This window comes from Pyxicephalus adspersus, chromosome 1, assembly GCF_032062135.1.
Source record: "Pyxicephalus adspersus chromosome 1, UCB_Pads_2.0, whole genome shotgun sequence".
NCBI classification, from domain to species: domain Eukaryota; kingdom Metazoa; phylum Chordata; class Amphibia; order Anura; family Pyxicephalidae; genus Pyxicephalus; species Pyxicephalus adspersus.
In genome coordinates this window covers 91,248,506-91,268,676 of record NC_092858.1, presented here as the reverse complement: position 1 = coordinate 91,268,676, position 20,171 = coordinate 91,248,506, and the positions used below count along the sequence as shown (strand labels likewise).

Here is a 20,171-nt window from a genome sequence, read left to right as displayed (position 1 = left end):
AAAAAAACAAGCAGAAGGAGAATTCCATACTCTAAGAAGCAGTCGAAGAAAAGTTGCTATCATTGTAGTAAAGACAGTCTTATGAAAAAATGGACATTTTGACTTTTTCAGAGAAATGTAATATAATGGAACGACAATTGAATGTGCCTTCTTTAATTCAATAATTCAATAAAATTGTCATCGTGTAATTATTTTTGTAGATAATGTACGTATACCCCTGGCTACATAAAATGGCATTGCAAAAATTATGTTCAAGTAGGCATTTTACAAAAATTTGCACTGAGCTTTAAGTTCAGGTCTGTGTCAAATTGCACCCATATATTGATCAATTGACCCAAAGCGATAAAACCTGACTATGGGGATATTATTGAAATAATTTGTTGATCTTTTTAAATCTTTTGCTAAACTAATTGGCATCCACAGCCTTTGCATCTTTAGAGAGCTCTTTTGACCTTGACATGTACTGATGTTTGACACACATCGGTAAAAAAAAAACACCAGACCCTCTAAGTCTAAGGTTTAAAAAAGACCAATTCTACCAGCATACTCCCTAAAGAGGTTCTATTTTGGCACCCAAACTGGAAAACCTAATTATAATTTAATTTATTTGAAGTGATCGTTTTTCCTTTTTTTTTTATTTTTTGACACATTTACGTTTTTGGTTTTAGTATATGAGCCTGATTGTCAATTTTATATGTCATTTGTTCATGTATGTTCATGTATGTTCACCTTTTTCTATAGGCACTGTTTGCATAAATATATAATGCTAGCTTGTTCATATACACTAATCATATTTCATGGGTGTTTTTTCACCTGACTGTATATATAACCTGTTTTATCCAGTATATTTCTCACACTCTCAAGACTTGGGTACTACTTATTGCTTGTATAGATAGGCGGGTGATCAAATGGTAGCAATATAATTATGTATCTGCTTTTCATTCTCATAAACAAGTTTGAAAAAGTAGAATTACGAGATGTAGCCGCACCCTCTCCTGCTTTGACAGCATCTCTGCAGGAGATTAAAGATTATATATTCAGACAGATTCAGTTACTTACAGTAGATGTTTTTTTTTAAAAATGCATTTCCAGATATTGTAATGAATAACTGATTTAAACTGTGCCATTATATCTGCTGGAGCTCAGCTTTAAACTAAACCTCTACATAAACATAAACATATTATTGAAAATTCTAAGCTTAGTAATGTGTTTTTAATTACATTTGTTAGCAATTTCAAACTGGATTTAAGATTTTACTATGACAGTGCAAAAGCATAATTATAAAGTATGTAAAGTATTATAAACTAGTCTACTGAAATCTTTTGCAGGATTCTTAGGTTTATAAACAAGCATTAGATTTTTTGGGTTACTGCTTGTTTGCATAGTTGCCCAGGTTTCTTGTTGCTAGTTTCTGTAAATGTGTAAGGTCAACTCAATAAATGCATTTTAAACCAAATTATCTAGCATAATATGACTGTTAAGACTAGTGTTGATAGACTTTTGATTTAAGTTGGTTTTTTACTCACATACAAGTCTGTGGTCAAAAAATTTTCATAGCTTTATCCTTATTTGGTCAGATTGATATATTCACACTTGTATTACCATTTAGTCCGTGTCATTTCTCTAATTAGCTCTTCTTTGGTAAATAGTACTTTTATGATCTTCTTAGGTCCATCTGGTCAGAGCCAACTACTTACATCATTAAGTGGCAACTATTCAGCTCCCATGACTTTCACCAGCACCGGAAACAAAGTTCTTCTTCGTTGGATATCTGACCATGCCTATAGCCGAAAGGGTTTCAAAATACGCTACTCAGGTATGGGCAAAGCAACTTTAAATAGTGACATAAGCATGTATTTTTATGTAGCATGAAAGTCAAATCTAATTTCAGTTATCTTATATCAGTAACACGTAGTTGATTTAACATTTCAAACCTGTGGTGTAAAACCTTGTGGTTAGCAGCTCCCATACACAAACTGTTACTATTTACCCAGGAGCAGCATGCTGCACTGCAAGTCAAAGCATTTGTACGCCTTGCTTTTGCCTTTGCTATGGGAATGCAGTTCTTTCTCCAGTGGGGAAAAGCAACTGTGTGGCCAAAAGCAACATGTCATTTTAGAAACTGCTGCAACCTCACTGCAACTGTAACACAAAAGCAACCGTGTGCTAACACATGCACAAAATGGTTCCCAACTCGTGTCTAAAATTAGCCTTAAGGGCCATGTTACACTGGCTATTTATTTGAAATGATCCTCTTTTTTATGTACTTTAAATTTTAGAAGTACCTTTGTAATCATTCACTAATTATATTATAATGTATTTTTGCACATTGGCACAATGTCTTCCTACATACCTATGCTTGTATTTTGGATAGAAGCAAGTATTTGTTTGTGATTAATAGGGGAGAGAAAGCTATTGCAGTGGAGTGATTGCTTCATTGATTGACATATCCCCCTCTCTTCCTTTGTTAACTGCCAGTTCTCCAGAAAGATTACCTTAATATTATTACGTTACCCACCACCATAGCAATAGTTGCTGACTACTTGGAAAGCAAAGGATTTAAAAATATCTGCAAATGCATGATTCTTGTTCTAGAAGAAATTATTACAAATCCTAGCAAACCACAGGAGTAAGTTATGCATACTGAGCAGTAATAAAAAAGATATAACATATAAATCAGGTAATGTGAAAACAATTAAATATGGGAATTTGTTTGGCACAAACCTCACATATAACACTCAACACTGTAATGAAATGTTAAAAATGTTAAATTTATCAACCCACGTGTGCTATACACATAGCGCTATCATAAGTACCCCTTAACATTAGTGTGCTACTAGGGAGGTTATTTCCTATTTGTCTTGATTTGTCTTGTGTCTTATTATTTGCCAAAAAGATTTATCTGCTTTATTACATACTACTGCTATGTTTTATTTTTATTGGTATAGGTTCACTGATTGCATGGGTATAGTCACAGTAGACACAATATTTTTTTGATATAAATATCATTTTCTGTTTTATAAAAGGCCTCACATTAAGCATCAGTCCTAGGGTAGCTTCAGACCGGGATTGAGAAATCCTGTAACGCTCGCAGTGACCACCGTGAGCCACTCAGACACTCACACAGTAGCCCTGGTTCTAAAAATCTAGTTCTTAAAAGACCAGCTTCTGCATATTTGACAGCTGGCGGCAGTGAGTGGTACTGATACCACTCATTGTCACCCCACTTATTCTCTATGTGGCACAGTGCGTATGGTACTTGTATTGTCTCCCATTAATAAGTGTTAACCACGCCATTACCACATGACTACTCTGAACATAGCCTTTTTGGCTCAAGCTTGGTGCTAGCGAGGTAACTGACCAGATAACCAGCAAATTTGAGAAAGCACTTGATTGTAGAAAAAATTTAAACATTCTTCATCATGTAATAATTTACAAAAAATGTTCTTCACATGACAATTTCTTAACTTAAACAATAAGCTTTATATGCAACAGAATATTATTTTGAAATAGGATAAATATTTTTTTATTTAATAAAATGAATAAAGATTTTGATTTGACTGCCTTCACTTTGTATGTTATTAGCTGCTTACTGCAGTCTTCCACGTCCTCCTCTTCACGGATCTGTACTGGGTCCTGTCATCAGTCCACCTGGAGGAGTTATTCGCTTCACTTGCAATCCTGGCTATCGGCTCATTGGAATTAACTCTGCAATGTGCTTACGCCGTCCTCAGGGCTATTATGACTGGAACTCAGAGGTGCCATTATGTCAGGGTGAGTCGGCAGAAACCACTTCTAAAATGCTCTTCAAATCAATACACAATCAAATGTGGTATAAACATTTCTTGTTAACATCACTATAGACCTAAAGCACTGTGACAGCTGGAGCATGATCATTTTACCGACAGATATAATAGATGTCTTTTATATGTTGTGGTACCACAATTTAGACACAATTTGTGCCATTTCTTATACATCACGTTTTGTCTTTGCCGTCAGGTTTTAATTTTTGTTTTGTTAGTCAGAAATCAAGTGCTTTTCATTTCAAATAAGTGAATAACATCCACTTTTGAATGTAGGTTAAAGGAAACTGCACATGATCTAATTATGGCATAGCCACTGCCTAAAAATGCCTGACACTGTTTCTAAGGTGCCCTCTCAATGTGTCTGCTTTACAGTTTTTGTTGATTGTCACATTTCTACCTTTCTGCATTGGAATTCCACACACTCTGCAGTCTAGACTTTGAGATCTCCCTCAGCTTTCCTCCTAGCCAGCCTGGCACTGTCATAATTATCATTTCAACTAGAGGCATGAGGTGTCCCCTTATTCTGTCCGGCCACTAAATTAACTGCCATCGAGAGCTGCCTGCCTTCTCGTTACCAGGCCTGGCCGGGAGGAGCTGCCAAACTTTGAAAGAATAATTGAGCATTGGCCTCTCTAAGTTGTATGTGCACTTAATTCACCTTTTGTTATGTAGGTAATTTACTGAGAGATCAGACAGGCATTTCATTTGAAACCTAAATGCAAGTGGCTGCATTGTGTTTATAACTAAGTGAAAGAGATTGCCAGTTGTTTTAATGGAAATTTCAATATGTGCTGTATTTCTTCTATGCATTTAAAATGAGCCAAGCCACTTGCTCAGCTATAATTAATTAGAAGCTTTTTCATCTTTACCCTTGTTGGCCTTATTTTTGATGCAAATTTGCTTGCTCTATTACATTGGTCCCCATATTTTATGTTGGTCCTTTATGGGTCTGTTGCTCTTCACTTGTCCTGTTGTACCCTGATATTCTACAGCAATGTTCTTGGTTCTATGGCATTCCCCACAAGTCTTGTTTCACACAACTATTTAGCTTTGTGATTCACATTTTTCACTTATAAACTAAGGTTGCACATTGGTCCTATTTAGCCTAATATGACTCATGGCTTAGATTTGTCTTAAATGTATCACTTGATAATATCAATGCATATCTGATACCTTTTACCTTTAATATCAATTGATTATTTAATCAAGTGCTCTTTTCTGTTTAGCAATGTTTTGTGGTGTTCCTGCTGCTCCCAAGAATGGTGCAGTGTTTGGAAAGGAGTACACAGTGGGGACCAAGGCAGTGTACGAGTGCAATGAGGGGCACTACCTCCTAAATTCCGAAGATACCACTGCAGAGTGTCTGCCATCTGGACACTGGAGCAATGGTAACAATCCCCCACAGTGTATAGGTATGTAAGAAAATAAATGGTGTGCAGCTGAAATGCACTTGATGACTTTGAGGATTTGCTGTTATAATAATAGTTCTTTTTTATATTTCTATTTTCCAGCTGTTACATGTCCAGAAATCAATAGTTTCAACACAGAACATGGTCGGTGGCGTCTTATTCATAAAACACAGTACCACTATGGAGCTGAACTTATGCTAATCTGTGATCCTGGATATTACTACATGGGGACGCGCATTATTAGTTGCCAAGCCAATGGAACGTGGAGTGTGGGGGAGACCCTACCAACCTGCAATAGTGAGTTCCACTAATAATTTTTGTATGATGCCTATTGAACTTTGACCTGTGAGCAATTTTCTGCCCAATGCAAGGGCTTGGAAAATATTATGCTTGGATATGAATGCACATTGGGTGAAACTTACTGCCTGTGTACCTGTAGGTAGACTGTAGTATATATTTTAAATATTTAATAGGTTAAACATAATATTGTGGGGAAAAAATGATATATCCCTAAAGTAACAATAGTTGGAGTTTACATGATCAAGGCAGAATCTCTGATATACTGAAGAAATAGCTATTCATTTTTAGTGGATTAGAGAAAAAAATGTAATTGGCGCCTATGGACTGATTGTTATTTGTTCATTGCTGTTTTTTGTACTAAATAATATCCATTACTATTATGTCACTTTACATAGTACACTATGAAATATTAATATTATGGTTTACTGCTGAAATTATTATTAATAATGGTCATGAAAAAAATTATTGACTTGTACGCTTTATGGTAATGTTAAGCTAATAAACTAGTGAGTAATTCTCATTTGTATGTATCATAACAGTTTTTATGTGATCTGAATACCTTTATAGAATCAGTCTCCCTATTATGAGGTTAGAAATAAGTTCTGTATTTTATTACTGTATTATTATATGAGAGACATTTTATTAGGTGGGATATTTTGAACTGATTGTGCTCTTCCTTATTTCTTTGTGTAAATTTACTAGCAGCAAAGGAAATGAAAAAATAAACAATTTTCTTTCATTTAATTGCCAACTATTAAAAATGTGTCAGATTTGTTCTTAAACGTCAGTGCTATCAGAGAGTGAAAGCTACCAGCATTTTTGTCAAATAACTAACTGTAGCCATTATTCTCTATTGTGTTTCAGTTATATCCTGTGGAGATTTGCCAACCCCAGCTAATGGAAATAAAATTGGTATGTTGACCCAATATGGAGCAACTGCCATTTTTGCCTGTAACAGTGGCTACACTCTTGTTGGATCCCGTGTTCGAGAATGTATGGCAAATGGATTGTGGAGTGGGCAGGAGGTCAAATGTCTTGGTAAGTCTTTTTTTAACATAGTATTGTTTTTGTTATGTTATTAAAGATTTTTATGATTGCGATTCTGTGATAATATTATTGCTATCTTATATCCACATACCTAAAAATATATCTACTATTAATAGTGTGCCAATTCGGGGCATATAAAAGATCAAGGTGATAAACATAATCTATTGTGTGATTACTCAGACTGGGAAAAACAGAAATGGAAAAATTAATATATTCAGGAACCATAGGGATCTGGGGATTAAGATCATCCCGATACTTGTGTTACCTAAACGTAACATTTTTGATTGCTGCCTGTGACCCAATTTGCCAGTTCTAACATGATTTATGTGCAGTCTATGTTCTAAACAATTCCTCAGTAATGGGGGATGTTGTACAGATTCCAAATGTAGCAGCCATGAAAGAATTGGTACATGAGATAATGATGTATTAGAATGGCAGAGGAGCCCTAGGGGATAAGTTACTGCAAAGGGAGAATGGAGGTTCTGCAGGCAGACTGCTTCACTATTATATTCTGTGGGGGAAAAAAAGCTTTAAATTGGCAATACTGGTTACCCACTGATCTAAGGACTTTGTTAGGGTATGCAGTGAGTCAGAAATGACTTCAAAAATGTTCAAATGAAACTCCCAGCGCTGGAGGTCCACAGCTGGAGCCAAATCTAAAGATTCTCACTACACTTAATTGCTAAAACCTAACTGGTACTATTGCTATTAAGTTGTCTCACTTTTAAAAACTTTTTAATATTAGAATAGAGAATGATTAGAACCTCTGCCAGTTTTTGTCCCATTGTTGTGATTGCTCAATATTTCCTGTTCTGAAGACACAACAAGATTGAGCCAAACCTCTTAAGCTGGAGGTCATTACCTTTTGAGAAACTTGGAAGATTTCTCTTCCCTGGCTGTTCTAGTTTTCATTTCTTAAATAAACAGTTTTAACTAGATTGATTTCTTCCTAAAGTGCAGAATATAAATCGGTCACATTTATTTTTGAGTTAAGAAACATTGCAAGAATAATAGGTTGATATCATGTAAAAAGTATAGAAATCTTAGTATAGTTTCATAGTGTTTTGCATAGATGGTTGATATTACTGTTTACTCCTAACAAGTGTTTTTCTCCCATAGCTGGTCATTGTGGGAGCCCGGAACCTATAGTTAATGGCTTGATTAACGGACAGAACTATAATTACCGAGACAGCGTGGTATACCAATGTAATGCAGGCTTCAGGCTAATTGGAAAGTCTGTACGAATATGTCAGCAGGACCATCGCTGGTCAGAGAGGTCCCCCATCTGTGTGCGTAAGTATAACATGGGGAAAAGAAGAAGAATAGGAGGGGAAAACTGTATTTCTGCACCTCAAGAAGTGTGCTCATCACATAATAGCTAGAATAATAAATACTTTAACTGGAAATAAATACTGTAAATGTCGCTATGAAATAAATGATAGTAGTATATCTGATTATTGGAAAACACTCAGGTTATTATTATTAAATAGTAGTCGAAGTTGTCCAAGATATTGCTGTATTAAAGCCTTTTATTTAGTATAGTGACTTATCAGCAAAATTACACTTTTATGTGGTGCAGTGTTGGCAAGGCTGCAATAATCAAGTCTAAAATGTTAGGTCTGGTAATTTCATGCTTCAGTTTGTCCTTCTGTGTCTTTTGCAGCAATCACTTGTGGTCATCCTGGTAATCCTGGAAATGGAGTAACTCAGGGCTCTCAGTTTAACTTGAATGACATTGTGAAGTTTGTATGCAACCCAGGCTATGTATTGGAGGGTACAGCTCAGGCTCAGTGCCAGGCCAATGGCCAATGGAGTCATCCTCTGCCAATATGTAGAAGTAAGTAGGGTATTAAGTTGGAAATGACTGTTAATTTTGTTGGTTTCTGTAATACACATCAGGCTTGCTTTTTGTTGTTTTTACGTGACATTAGGAACAATTCACCTTTTTTTTTTTCTATTCTATGTTAGACATTATTTTACCAACTGTAATGTTAAAAAATGTTTGAAATGTTCAATGCACACATATCACACAGTAAACTGAGTATACAAAAATGATTGTGAATTGCATATCAGCAAGAAAAGTGGTGGTAAAACAAAAACAGATACATTACCTTTTTACTCTTAATTTGTACCTATTATGCAGATTGAGCCATAATGACAAGCTTTTGGATGGTAGCTTTACATTGTCTTGATGTGTGATGTTTCTTTTTCTACTAGTATTAAACTGTACAGACCCTGGCCATGTGGAGAATGGACTTCGGAGGGTGCTACAAAGAGGTCCAGACCGATTCAGTTTTGGAACATCTGTGTCCTATGAATGTAGCCATGGATACTATCTAATGGGGACACATGTTCTGACTTGTCAGGGAGATGGTACATGGGATCGAGCGCTCCCGAGTTGTTTATGTAAGTAAGATTAAGTGTTCATAACAAAGGTGGAACCATTACAGAACTTTAGGCAGAATTTTAGCTTGTGCTAAAAAGCATACATTTCTCTGTATCATTGTTTCTTTTTTGATTAGTGATATCTTGTGGATCCCCTGGAGTTCCACCTAATGCACAGGTTTCAGGAAGAAGGTATACAGTAGGATCAACAGTACAGTACAGTTGCCTTGGCAAGCGAACCCTTATTGGGAATTCCACTCGTACTTGTCAGCTTGATGGACGATGGAGTGGCTTTCTACCACACTGTTCAGGTGAGAGTTATGTAAAGCAGTAAAAATATTGTATTTTTTTACTTTAATAAGAACTTGAACAACATATCCTAAATGATAAAAGAATACAGTAAAGCTACATACACACGTCCAATGGTTCTCGCCCAATAATCAGCTCAGGGCCGACATCGGGCGAGAATCTGGCGTGTGTACAGCGTCAGTCATCCATTGTCCCAATGACCGTCCTGGCAGATCTAGGGACGATGAACGACTAACAATCCTAATGCAAGGGAAGGGGGAAAGCGCGCAGCAGGGTGCTGCTCCGTCCTTCTCCCCCTCCCTTCTGCATAGAGCAGAACGGTGCTGTATGTACAGCACTCGTTCATCCATTGTGCAGTGCTAGACTTTGGAAAGGATCGTGAAAGATCCTTTCCAACGACTATTATTGCACGTGTGTATGCAGCTTAAGTAATTGCAGCTCCTGCCTATGTGTTTAGCATGTCCAACTACCACTTCTCTGGTTTGTTGGAAGCAGAATGTGTTTTGTTTATGTTTTTATTAGTTTATGGTAAAGGATGGAAAAGTAAGACTCTCTGTCAGTTTGCTGTTTGTTTCTCCATTGGCGAGATTGACAGCTTTTATTTGTACTAGCAACCATTGTCATTAGCCAAAAAAGGTATGGGACATAACTTGTGTGTATGTGTGTGTGTGTATATATATATATATATATATATATATATATATATATATATATATATATATATATGATGACAACATTCAAGTTGTCATAATAGCAATAGATGATTGAAAAACACCTAGTGAAGACAATTCTCTGAGATGTTTTTTGTGGAAAAATGTGCATTAGTTTCTTAAGGAAAAGAATTGAAAGAAAATCTCCATTGCAGGGTTCAGACAGCAAAAAATAACCTTAGAGGAGTTTAAACCCTTCTCTGTTCTTTACAAAACAAAAAAAATGGGCTGGACCTACACTTTAGGTTATGCTGATATTACAGGGTTTCCTAAAGTTCCTTTTGAAGTTACTAATTCCTTTGATTCCTGCCTGCTGACAATGAAGCACATGCAAACAGACAAAATTCTGATATGGGTTTTATTTAGTCTTTATCAATTCCACCATAGCTTTTTATTTATGTCATTGTTGTTGTTGAGTCCTTCCTTGCTCTCTCTTGATAAAATGTTGTCAGCAGGTCCAAGATAGCAGTTTTAAACTTGACAGGTGTTCCAAATCTTCAGCCTTCTATACAAAACTAAGAAGAAAAGTTGGGCTGATCACACTGTACACGTTTTCTTTATTTTACTAACATTTGTCTGTTACATCTAAACATGACACCATTGTTTTCTAGCCATTCAAAAAAAAAATTAGGCATGAAGTTTTTAGAATTTATAATGCATGGAAAACTAGTAGACAGGTATATTTCTCAGAAGGTTTGCTGCCCAAAGTCCATCTTTACATGGCCTTTTCACAAAGCCTGCCATGATTATTACTCATGGCCTCATACACAGCAGTATGCTAGAAAATAATGCCCCTTATGTCTCCTGCAGTGTCTGATAACCTTGAAACATTATTTGAATTTTTACGTCTATGTTCCTCTCTCTACGGTATGTTTTTCTCTGTACCTTGCTTTTATGAATCTGCCCTGAAGTTTTATGTCACAACTCATAAACCCTAGATCTTTATGGTCTGTGTTTTAGGCAGCAGTAAAGGAAAAAGAAATCAGTTAAGTGTTTTAGAAAGATTAATGCGAGTGCTGGCATAAATATCAGTGATTAACTCCTGCTGCCTTAGAATCTGCCAATCCTATACATTGATGTCCTTTCTCAGCTTTTAAACCTTATGTATATTGTTTGACAATGTTCCATTGGCTGGGTTAACTCTTTAATATATTTGATCATATAATATAAAATTGTTTGTTGTTTAAAGTATAGAAATGATAGCAGTAAAAAAAAGTCCAAATGCTAAACAAAAAAAGTAATCTACATTTTTTTTCTCACCTAAGTTAAGAGCACCCAGAAATAGACTGATTACAAAGGAGTCCTTTTTAGGTTCTACATATAAGTACTGCTTCAAATTTGACCTCTATTCTTGCACCAGGTTGACTTTTAATACATGACACATATGAAAATGTTTTATACCATTTATTGGTCTGTTCCTGAAAAAGAACATTGTTCAGCTTTTTACTGATTATTATATTCTTATTTAGTGAGTTAATAAAAAAAGCACAGTTCACCTAAAATGAACCTCTTGGTCTTACTGTACTAACAGCAACGAGGTGTCCATATAGCTGTATTTTGGAACAAATATTTGTTTTACACAGCTCAGGATGATACAGATGATACCAAGCTCTGGAGCTCAGGCCTGTTTTTCTAGCCTTGGCACACATCTAGTCTATCACTTTCCAATTGAACACATTAGTGGACAATACAGAGGCTCTCCAATGGATGGTGATTAGACAGTAAGCATGCCAGACTGTAGTTCAACTTCTGCTTCCTGCGTGTATCCTTGTCAAAGGAATTTAAATTCTGCATTTCGAATTGTTTAGGGGGCACAGCCCATTTGCTAACTTTCTTTGTTTCAGTTATCTAGTGTAGTTGACTTCCTTCCAGCTTTATTGCCACAGTATCTGCGATTATTTTCTAAATGACTCTGAATGTCTATGAAAATGTAATCCTGTGTAGTCCATTGTACAGTTACTTCTATTGTCTCTAAAGCTACGTACACACGTCAGATTTTTATCGCCCGATAATCGGCATCGGCCAATTATCGGGCGAAAATCTGCCGTGTGTACAGTCGGTGTCGTCCATCGTCCGGACGACCGACCTGCCGGATCCACGGACGATGGACGACAGCCGATCCTAATGAAAGGGAAGGGGAGAGCGCGCAGCAGGGTGCCGCTCCGTCGCTCTCCCCCTCCCCTCTCCATAGAGCATGAACGGTGCTGTATGTACAGCACCGTTCATGCATCGTGCACTCCCTTGTCGTTGGAAAGGATCGTGAAAGATCCTTTCCAACGACAAAAATTGGAAGTGTGTACGCAGCTTTAGTCTGTAGAAGTAAGGTCCACACACATTGAGGCATTAAAAGGTTTGGACGGCTTTGATTTTTGATAAGATGTTGCAGGCTTACTCTTGCTTTAATATGTATAGTTTTACTAAGGTCTTCTTGTAAAACCAGGTGGTATCTCAGATACAGAAAATTTATCAGCCACCAACTACTTTAAACCAACAATCTAGTAAATGATAACACAGAACATAGAGAAAAATCACCCCTCATCTAAGTAAATGTTAAACCTGATTGCATTGCTGCATACAGATTTTAGAATAAATGAGATAAAATTCTAATGATAGAACATTCGGAATGCTTGCTAACTCTCAGTAGAGGTTTGATTTAACTTGCCACCTTGGATTGTTCCTAAAAAGCAGTGTACATGATTAGTAAAGTATATATAGAACATCAGTTACAGCTATATCAGTGACCTTTTTACTTGTTGCAGGTGGAAATGTTGGTGAGTGTGGAGACCCTGGCGTACCATCACATGGAATTCGGCAAGGTGATGACTTTTCAATTGATGGGGTAGTGCGATTCAGTTGTGAGGCTGGATATATTCTAAGAGGGTCTGCAGAGAGGAAGTGCTTAATAAATGGATCGTGGAGTGGATTTCAACCAGAGTGTGAAGGTATGATGCCTGAACTATGTAAACAAAAACATTCTTTATGTTATTATAATTATTATTACACAGTATTTTTATAGCGCCGACATATCACAACATATATTTACGATATTATAATCCCATAGTGTACATTTCTAGTGTTAGTGAGTGTGCTTGTTCACTTCTGTCACAAATTATTAGTTTGGGTTTCTACAGTATAATCAATACAGTGGTGTATATATACAAAGCTGCTGGTGAATCTGGGAACTTTGGCTGACATTTGTCCACTGCTAGTCACTGTACATTTGCCAATGAGTGTTGAGCAATCAATATTCCATTAATGAATGTCTGTTTTGCATGTTGTATTGTCCATTAAAGAGAACCCCTGTTTTACACACCACAAAAATCCACCTGTACGGGAAGCAAATTAAGTCCTTCTCTTTATTACAAAAGTCATTCATCAAAGAAAAAAATCAGTGTTTTTCAACTTATACACAAAGAAATTGACCACTAAGAGTTGTATGTACAGTATTGTAATACATACAGTATAGGTTAGGGAGACTGAACACATTTGCTAAAAAAAACTTTGCTGGTTTGAAAATTGCACATTAAAGCTTGTTAAATTCATCTGAAATTCAACTTGTTATACTGTTACTATACAAAGCATTACAAGAGTGCACAGGATTGCATTAATTTAGACACATATAGATTGATAGAGAGATAAAAAAGGTTATCTTAAGTCTTTCTAAAATTCACACTTGTGTTTATCGCTTTTAGGTAGCACAACTTGCAAATCAGGTGACTTCCTTGTCATGTTAATCTGGGGGATGATTTTATAGGTTTAAATCATCAATCAAGGAACTTGATGGTGTCTGTTTTACCCAAGGCGCATATATTAGCAGATGGTAAAAATAACAGATCTAAGCAGCCCATACAAATTGCAATCACAAAGAATAAATTAGCTCATAATAAAAAGTATCCTCCTCTTGATTAATTTTGCACTAAGAAGTCAGCAATGTGGAGGGTGGGAGGGTAGCCATCGCAGCTTGTGCCTAAATGTGATAGTTTTTCTGCCGTTTTCTTTGTCAATGTCACATTGCAGTAGTAGGAGTGGCTTACACGCCCCATTTGCTTTAGTCCTGTGCTTGCGGGTGCTTTATAATTAAAAAGAAAAATGTTCTTTTTTTGACATTCCCTTTATTTCCAGTTTCCAATCATTTTCATCATCAGTGCATTAGAGATATTTTATTCTCATAAAGTCACATTAGAAGAGCAAGAGCAAATCTATCAACAAAGCAAAATGTGTTTTGTTTCCAGAAAAACACTGCAAATTATTGTCCAATCAGTGTTCCAAAAAATAGAATAGCTATTTTGCACAGCTAGAGAGGAAGAGGAATTCATATAATAGCTTATACGCCTGTTGCTTGATTAACATGTATTCTTTTGTGTTTATTTTGGCAGTGATCTCTTGTGGAAATCCAGGCACTCCTAGCAACTCACGAGTGATCTTCAATGATGGCCTGGTATTTTCTAGCTCTATTGTTTATGAATGCCGTGAAGGTTACTACTTCAGTGGACCCATGCGCAGGGACTGCACTGTCAATAGCACATGGTCTGGCAGCCCTCCAGAGTGTACAGGTAAATAAGGACATTCTTGTTTGCTATGAATAAACTGTGTCAGATAGAATTAATGGTTTTGCATGTATCTTTTGATCGAGATCCGGAAAATGTATCATGACCTTTTTTATAATCTTGTGATTTAGAGGGTTTCTTTTCCATGTATCTTATAGTAATCAACTGTGGGGATCCTGGCACCCCAGCAAATGGAATACGACTAGACAATGATTTTCGATACAATCGTACAGTGTCCTTTCAGTGCCTGCCTGGATTCATGATGGAGTCAGATAGAGCGCCTACTCTGTATTGTACAAAAGACCGTACCTGGAATGGCACGAAACCTCTTTGCAAAGGTAGGGGAGATGCTGTTACAGCATGTTTTGCCATCACTTTGTTTATAGCAATAGTTTACATGGCAGTTAAGATGCTTACAGACACCAGCTTGTCATTGTTTAATTTCTGCAATTTTAGCAGGATCAATGATGTGTATATGTATATATAGAAATATATAAAGTATAATATATATATATATATATATATATATATATATATATGTCTGTATAAATATATATACAAAGTTTTTAGTTCGAAAAAAAAATGTAAAACTTTACAATATTGTGATATTAGAATCTTTTTGAAACTGATATCTTTTACCTGTAAACATCAACAGTTTAGTCAATTTATCATCTGTAATTTGTTTCAGTAATAGCCATAGAAGGTTGTAACTAATAAAATAAAGTTCACCAAAAATGTTTGAAATGTTTTCTTTTTTTCTCTTAACAGCAATCACTTGCCCTTCGCCTCCCTCAATTCCAAATGGAAAGGCTGTAGGATCTGACTTCCTTTGGGGCTCTAGCCTATCCTACACCTGTTTAGAAGGTTACCAGCTCTCCTTACCAGCCGTTCTTACCTGTGAGAGTAACAGGACATGGGTAGGGGAGGTTCCCCAATGCTTCCGTAAGTATCTAACATTGATGCTCAACAACAAATACCACACATTGGACATAATTTTAATCATAAAGCAGCTGTTACCTAATGGAATTTACTGTTTCTGTTTCATAGCTGTTTTCTGTGGGGATCCTGGGATTCCTGCTCATGCACGCAGGGTTGACCGAGGCTTTAGCTATCGTTCTTCCATATCTTTCTCCTGTCCTCCTCCTTTGGTCTTGGTGGGGTCATCACGGAGGTTTTGCCAGTCAGATGGAACCTGGAGTGGAACACAACCCAGTTGCATTGGTAAGATGCTGGGTATTATTTGATATATTGATTAGCATAAAAGAGAATCCATGACAACTAGGCTCGGGTAAGAATCTGGATATTAACTGGACTTATTGGATTTTTGCAGAGAGACCATTGCTTCTATACAGGAAGCAAGGTTCTTTTACAGTAGTGTGCTGACAGGGTACAGGTTTTTCTATATAATTTTTAATATTTTTTTGAACACACCTAGAATACACCTAGCTGATTTAAAATAAAAGTTTTAAATAATGCTGCTATCTGCATTATAGTCATAAAACCTTTATTTTCAAATGCACACCTGAGCAACATGCTTAGCATGTGGCTTATGCCTATCCAATTAAAATGAAAATGTGCTTCCCTGTTGGGACGGGGAATTTTACCAAAATAATCTGTTTATTCATTTCACAGATCCTTCTCACACAACATGCTCTGATCCAGGAGTCCCAACATTTGGAATGCAAAACAGCTCCCTGGGCTTTCAGGTTGAGTACAATCTTTTTAGTGATTACAGTGTTCAGCTGTCAATACCAAAAGAGCTTATAAACACTCTGATTCTGTCAAGGTTCAGAATATTGAAATTATTTCAACATATATTCAATAAATTGGTTTCTAGTCCCTACAAATAATATTTTAGTAGTTTAACCTAAACTTTAACTTAATATAAGTTTAATGATGGGTTTACCAAAGATTATCTATATACTGCTTATAAAGAATTAACTGCATTTTCAGTTTCCTTGTTTTAGTTTCAATATTTATCATATTGTTTAGTATTAAGCTAAGGATCATCAACTGACTATTTTGCAAGATGCCTAGAAGATGGGCCTGATTTATTAAAGCTCTCCAGAGCTCATCAGCAAAGCTGGGTGATCCAGCAAACCTGGAATGGATTTCTTAAAAATCATTTGATATTTGTTAGCTTTTCATATACAGTTATATACAGTAGCTAAGACAGTTACTCTGTACATTATTTAATAAGAGCTGAGCTTAAACCAAACCAGTCCAAAACCCTTGTTTTTTTTTATTTATTGTTGAGTCATTTTTTGGTGGATATACTAATGTGTTTAAAATCATTGTTGTTTTAAAAGATCAGTTTCCAGGGACAGATGGCCTCAGATGATTGTCATCAAGCTCACTTTAATTGTAATTCATATTGTAATTTATAGCTGACTTGACTGCAAGCCTCAAGGACCTGAAGCAAAAAAGTAGCCTAAAACCATAATATTTCTGTTACCATGGTTCAAAGTTAGGTGCTTTGGGATTTTTGAATGTCAACCTGTAGTTTGTCCAGAGTAGACATATTTTTTCCGGATTTTGTACGATTATATATGCTGTGTATATTTACCAGAAAATTACTCCCCGTACAGTCCTTTAAATAGATGCTGATTCCATAATGGGGCTATACAGCAACAAATAAATGAGAAGGAATGAGCAGGAAAGCATGTGCAAGCAAGACCCAACAGCTGATTCTGGAGTACAGCGCCATCAAAACACCTGGAGCGTCTCCAGGAAAACAGTGTAAATTTGAAAATTTGCTCTGAAATCCATGCCGGAAATCTGAAGGAAACAGATTATCAATGGCCAGATTATTGAATGTCATCCTGTGCTGTATCCTTATTTTATCAGTCCACAGCACATTGTTCCAGAAGGTGTTGCCTTTGCTTGAGTGTTTTACAGCAAACTGTACTCAATTGTAGTTTATTTCTCACAGTAGAATGATTGAGTTTAAATAAATACTCTTACGGGGTTCTTATTTCTAGTACCTAATCTGGAACACTTGATTCTAAATGCACAGATTTGCTGGTAAATGTATGGGTTGTCCCAATTTTGTTCACATGAACACACTGTTTGAATGAAGCACTAATAAATGCTTGTATAAATATGATAACAAACGGAACAATGTTTATGGGTTTTACTTACTTTTTCATGTGACAGTATGGTATTTACATGTCATAAATCATTGTAACTATAGTTAGTGAGCAAGTCTATATTCTCTTAAACACAGGTTGGAAGTACAGTACTTTTCAAGTGTCAGAAGGGCTATCTGTTACAGGGCTCAACCACACGGACTTGCTTACCAAACCTGACCTGGAGTGGTGTACAACCAGAGTGCATTCGTAAGTATTCTTTGCCAGTGGTGAATACCAAGGACCTAATCTGGTTTACTTACAGGTCTTTTTGGCTGATATTTTTTTCATTGGACTTTCAGGAGCACTGAGCTTGATTGAAATATTAGCATTTCCTATGTTTATTAGAGGCATGTTAGTAGAAGTGGCATTTGTTGTCTGTCCCACCACAATATAAATGGGAGGCAAAGAGTAGGAATCTGCCTTTTTACCAAGTAATAGTCTTGCCTGTTTCACGTTAACCTTTCTTATGCAGGCTATGTATATTTATATGTACATAATATGTAAGTATGTATATCATATAGTGATAGTTATATTCATACTGGACCTTTACTAAGCTTGATAAGATTGTGGTGAATGAAACAATGAATTTTAATAAATAATAATTGTTTTCAAGTGAACTGAAGTGCTACACTTTGTTGAAAGATCTGGACAGGCTATTTTAGTACCTAAAGTAAGGTTCAAAATCAACCAGAGCAGTGCTTCAAAATTTTTAGGGTAGTTTGAACTAAACTACATTGAAATAACATGGGGGCAGGAAAGAGAACAGAAAAAGAAAATGGGACCATTCATTTTAAATGGCACAGTAACACATCCTGCCAGTGTACCTTACTACTTGTGTGTTTGGGAGTCCCACGAGAAACAGGTGTGAACCACTATGGAGTTCTGTATATGACACAACAGCAGTATGAATGTGCTTAGTTTTTACACGTACATGTGAAAAGGTATCAATGTATATGTAACAATGAATTGTAAACATTTCAATGTATTTTAAATACATATATTATTTCAAGAATGTATTTAGCTGTTTTCCCGGAGTTAAGCTTTAATAAATATGGGTGCCTAAATGCATATGACATCAATATTAAGCCAACAAAAATGTAAAATTTGTTGTTGATTCAATCGATCCGTTCAAATACATATTTTCCTTTTTTGTGTAGCTCATAACTGCCGGCAGCCCGAAACTCCCCCTCATGCTAATGTTGGAGCATTGGACCTACCATCTTTAGGTTATACTTTGATCTATACTTGTCAGTCTGGGTATTATCTGACTGGAGGCTCTGAACATAGAACCTGTAGAGTGGATGGAAGCTGGACTGGGAAGCCACCAGTGTGCTCAGGTATGAGACTTTAATGCTTCTAACAAATCTTCATCACACAAATACTAATGCACTGAAAATATAAAAAGAGAAAGGCTTGTCCTTTCTGAATATATAATGATTTAAGTGTGAATCCATAAAAAGGTTGTTATGAAATCATTATCTCTGGTGGTAAAGAAAGATAAGTATCCCCATCTGAATCATTAACATACGAAAGATCTTTGTTTGTTAGTGGTTTTATTTGTAAACAATATCTTGAAATTACATTGGAACATTTTAAGCCACATTTGAAAGAAGTGATACATTTTTAATAGAAATATTCTATCCCATAACTACATTCTTTCCATTGGCAAGGATTCATCAAAACAAGCACATATACATTCAGATACTGAACTATAAAGATTTCAGGTCATACTTAAGGCCATATAAATAAAGTTTATCATACTTATTATAATTTAACATAAACAATGCTTTTACTGCTAGATAATATTTGAAAGTATGTGTTTTCTGTAATGTTAGTGTAGGCTAAAGAGTTTAACTGCACCCTTCTTTATCTTTATGTCTGTTTTTTTTCCAGCTGATGTTAGGCCTAGTGGAAGACCTATTTCCCCAGCTAAAGAGCCTCCTATCCAAAAGATATCTAGTAAGAACTTTTTTTAAACCCTTTTGATCACAAATATTAATGTTATTTTCATTTCCTTACGCTCTTCTGGAATAGTGATTTGTTGCATATATATGTTTTATATAACTATATATCTATTGATAACCAACTGTAGACTATTATGGTTGATAGGAAACTATATTTATGTACAATAATATTTATAATATAGGTCTCCACTTATAAGAAAAGCATTTTTCTTTTATTGTGCAAAAACAAAATTCACCTATACCACACAAAGTGGCACTTTATTATTACACTCTGTGATGCTATTAAACAAGAAAGGCTTTATTCCTGTCCAATGTGCAAATGTAGAGATCCCTTTACAACCTTTCAACCTTTTCTGTTCTGATGCCTTGCACCATTAGTGTGAGTTGAGTTTGGGCAGTTATTGAATTGAATAATTTAAATGAGGTGCCAACAGAATGAACTAGAATCGGCCATTCACCGTTTTTAGAAATGCAGCAAACATCAGTATTTGTGCATTCCCTTATGTATGCTCTCTTTTATATGTTCGGGTGCCAAAAATCGAATAACAATAATAATATGTTTT

General features: G+C 35.9%; 1 protein-coding gene across 2 annotated transcripts in view; it reads left to right on the top strand.

Annotated features, from left to right (window-relative positions):
* CSMD2 (CUB and Sushi multiple domains 2) overlaps positions 1-20,171 on the top strand; it is a 576,326-nt gene that overhangs the window by 542,024 nt on the left and 14,131 nt on the right. For both annotated transcript variants that reach the window (XM_072418831.1, XM_072418823.1), the window contains 18 exons: positions 1,670-1,816; positions 3,586-3,774; positions 5,033-5,218; positions 5,318-5,512; positions 6,380-6,553; positions 7,682-7,855; positions 8,226-8,399; positions 8,780-8,968; positions 9,085-9,258; positions 12,726-12,908; positions 14,343-14,519; positions 14,672-14,851; positions 15,282-15,455; positions 15,561-15,734; positions 16,146-16,219; positions 17,740-17,851; positions 18,802-18,981; positions 19,538-19,603. In XM_072418831.1, the coding sequence (XP_072274932.1) occupies positions 1,670-1,816; positions 3,586-3,774; positions 5,033-5,218; positions 5,318-5,512; positions 6,380-6,553; positions 7,682-7,855; positions 8,226-8,399; positions 8,780-8,968; positions 9,085-9,258; positions 12,726-12,908; positions 14,343-14,519; positions 14,672-14,851; positions 15,282-15,455; positions 15,561-15,734; positions 16,146-16,219; positions 17,740-17,851; positions 18,802-18,981; positions 19,538-19,603 (2,922 nt within the window). The remainder of the gene's footprint in view (positions 1-1,669; positions 1,817-3,585; positions 3,775-5,032; positions 5,219-5,317; positions 5,513-6,379; positions 6,554-7,681; positions 7,856-8,225; positions 8,400-8,779; positions 8,969-9,084; positions 9,259-12,725; positions 12,909-14,342; positions 14,520-14,671; positions 14,852-15,281; positions 15,456-15,560; positions 15,735-16,145; positions 16,220-17,739; positions 17,852-18,801; positions 18,982-19,537; positions 19,604-20,171) is intronic.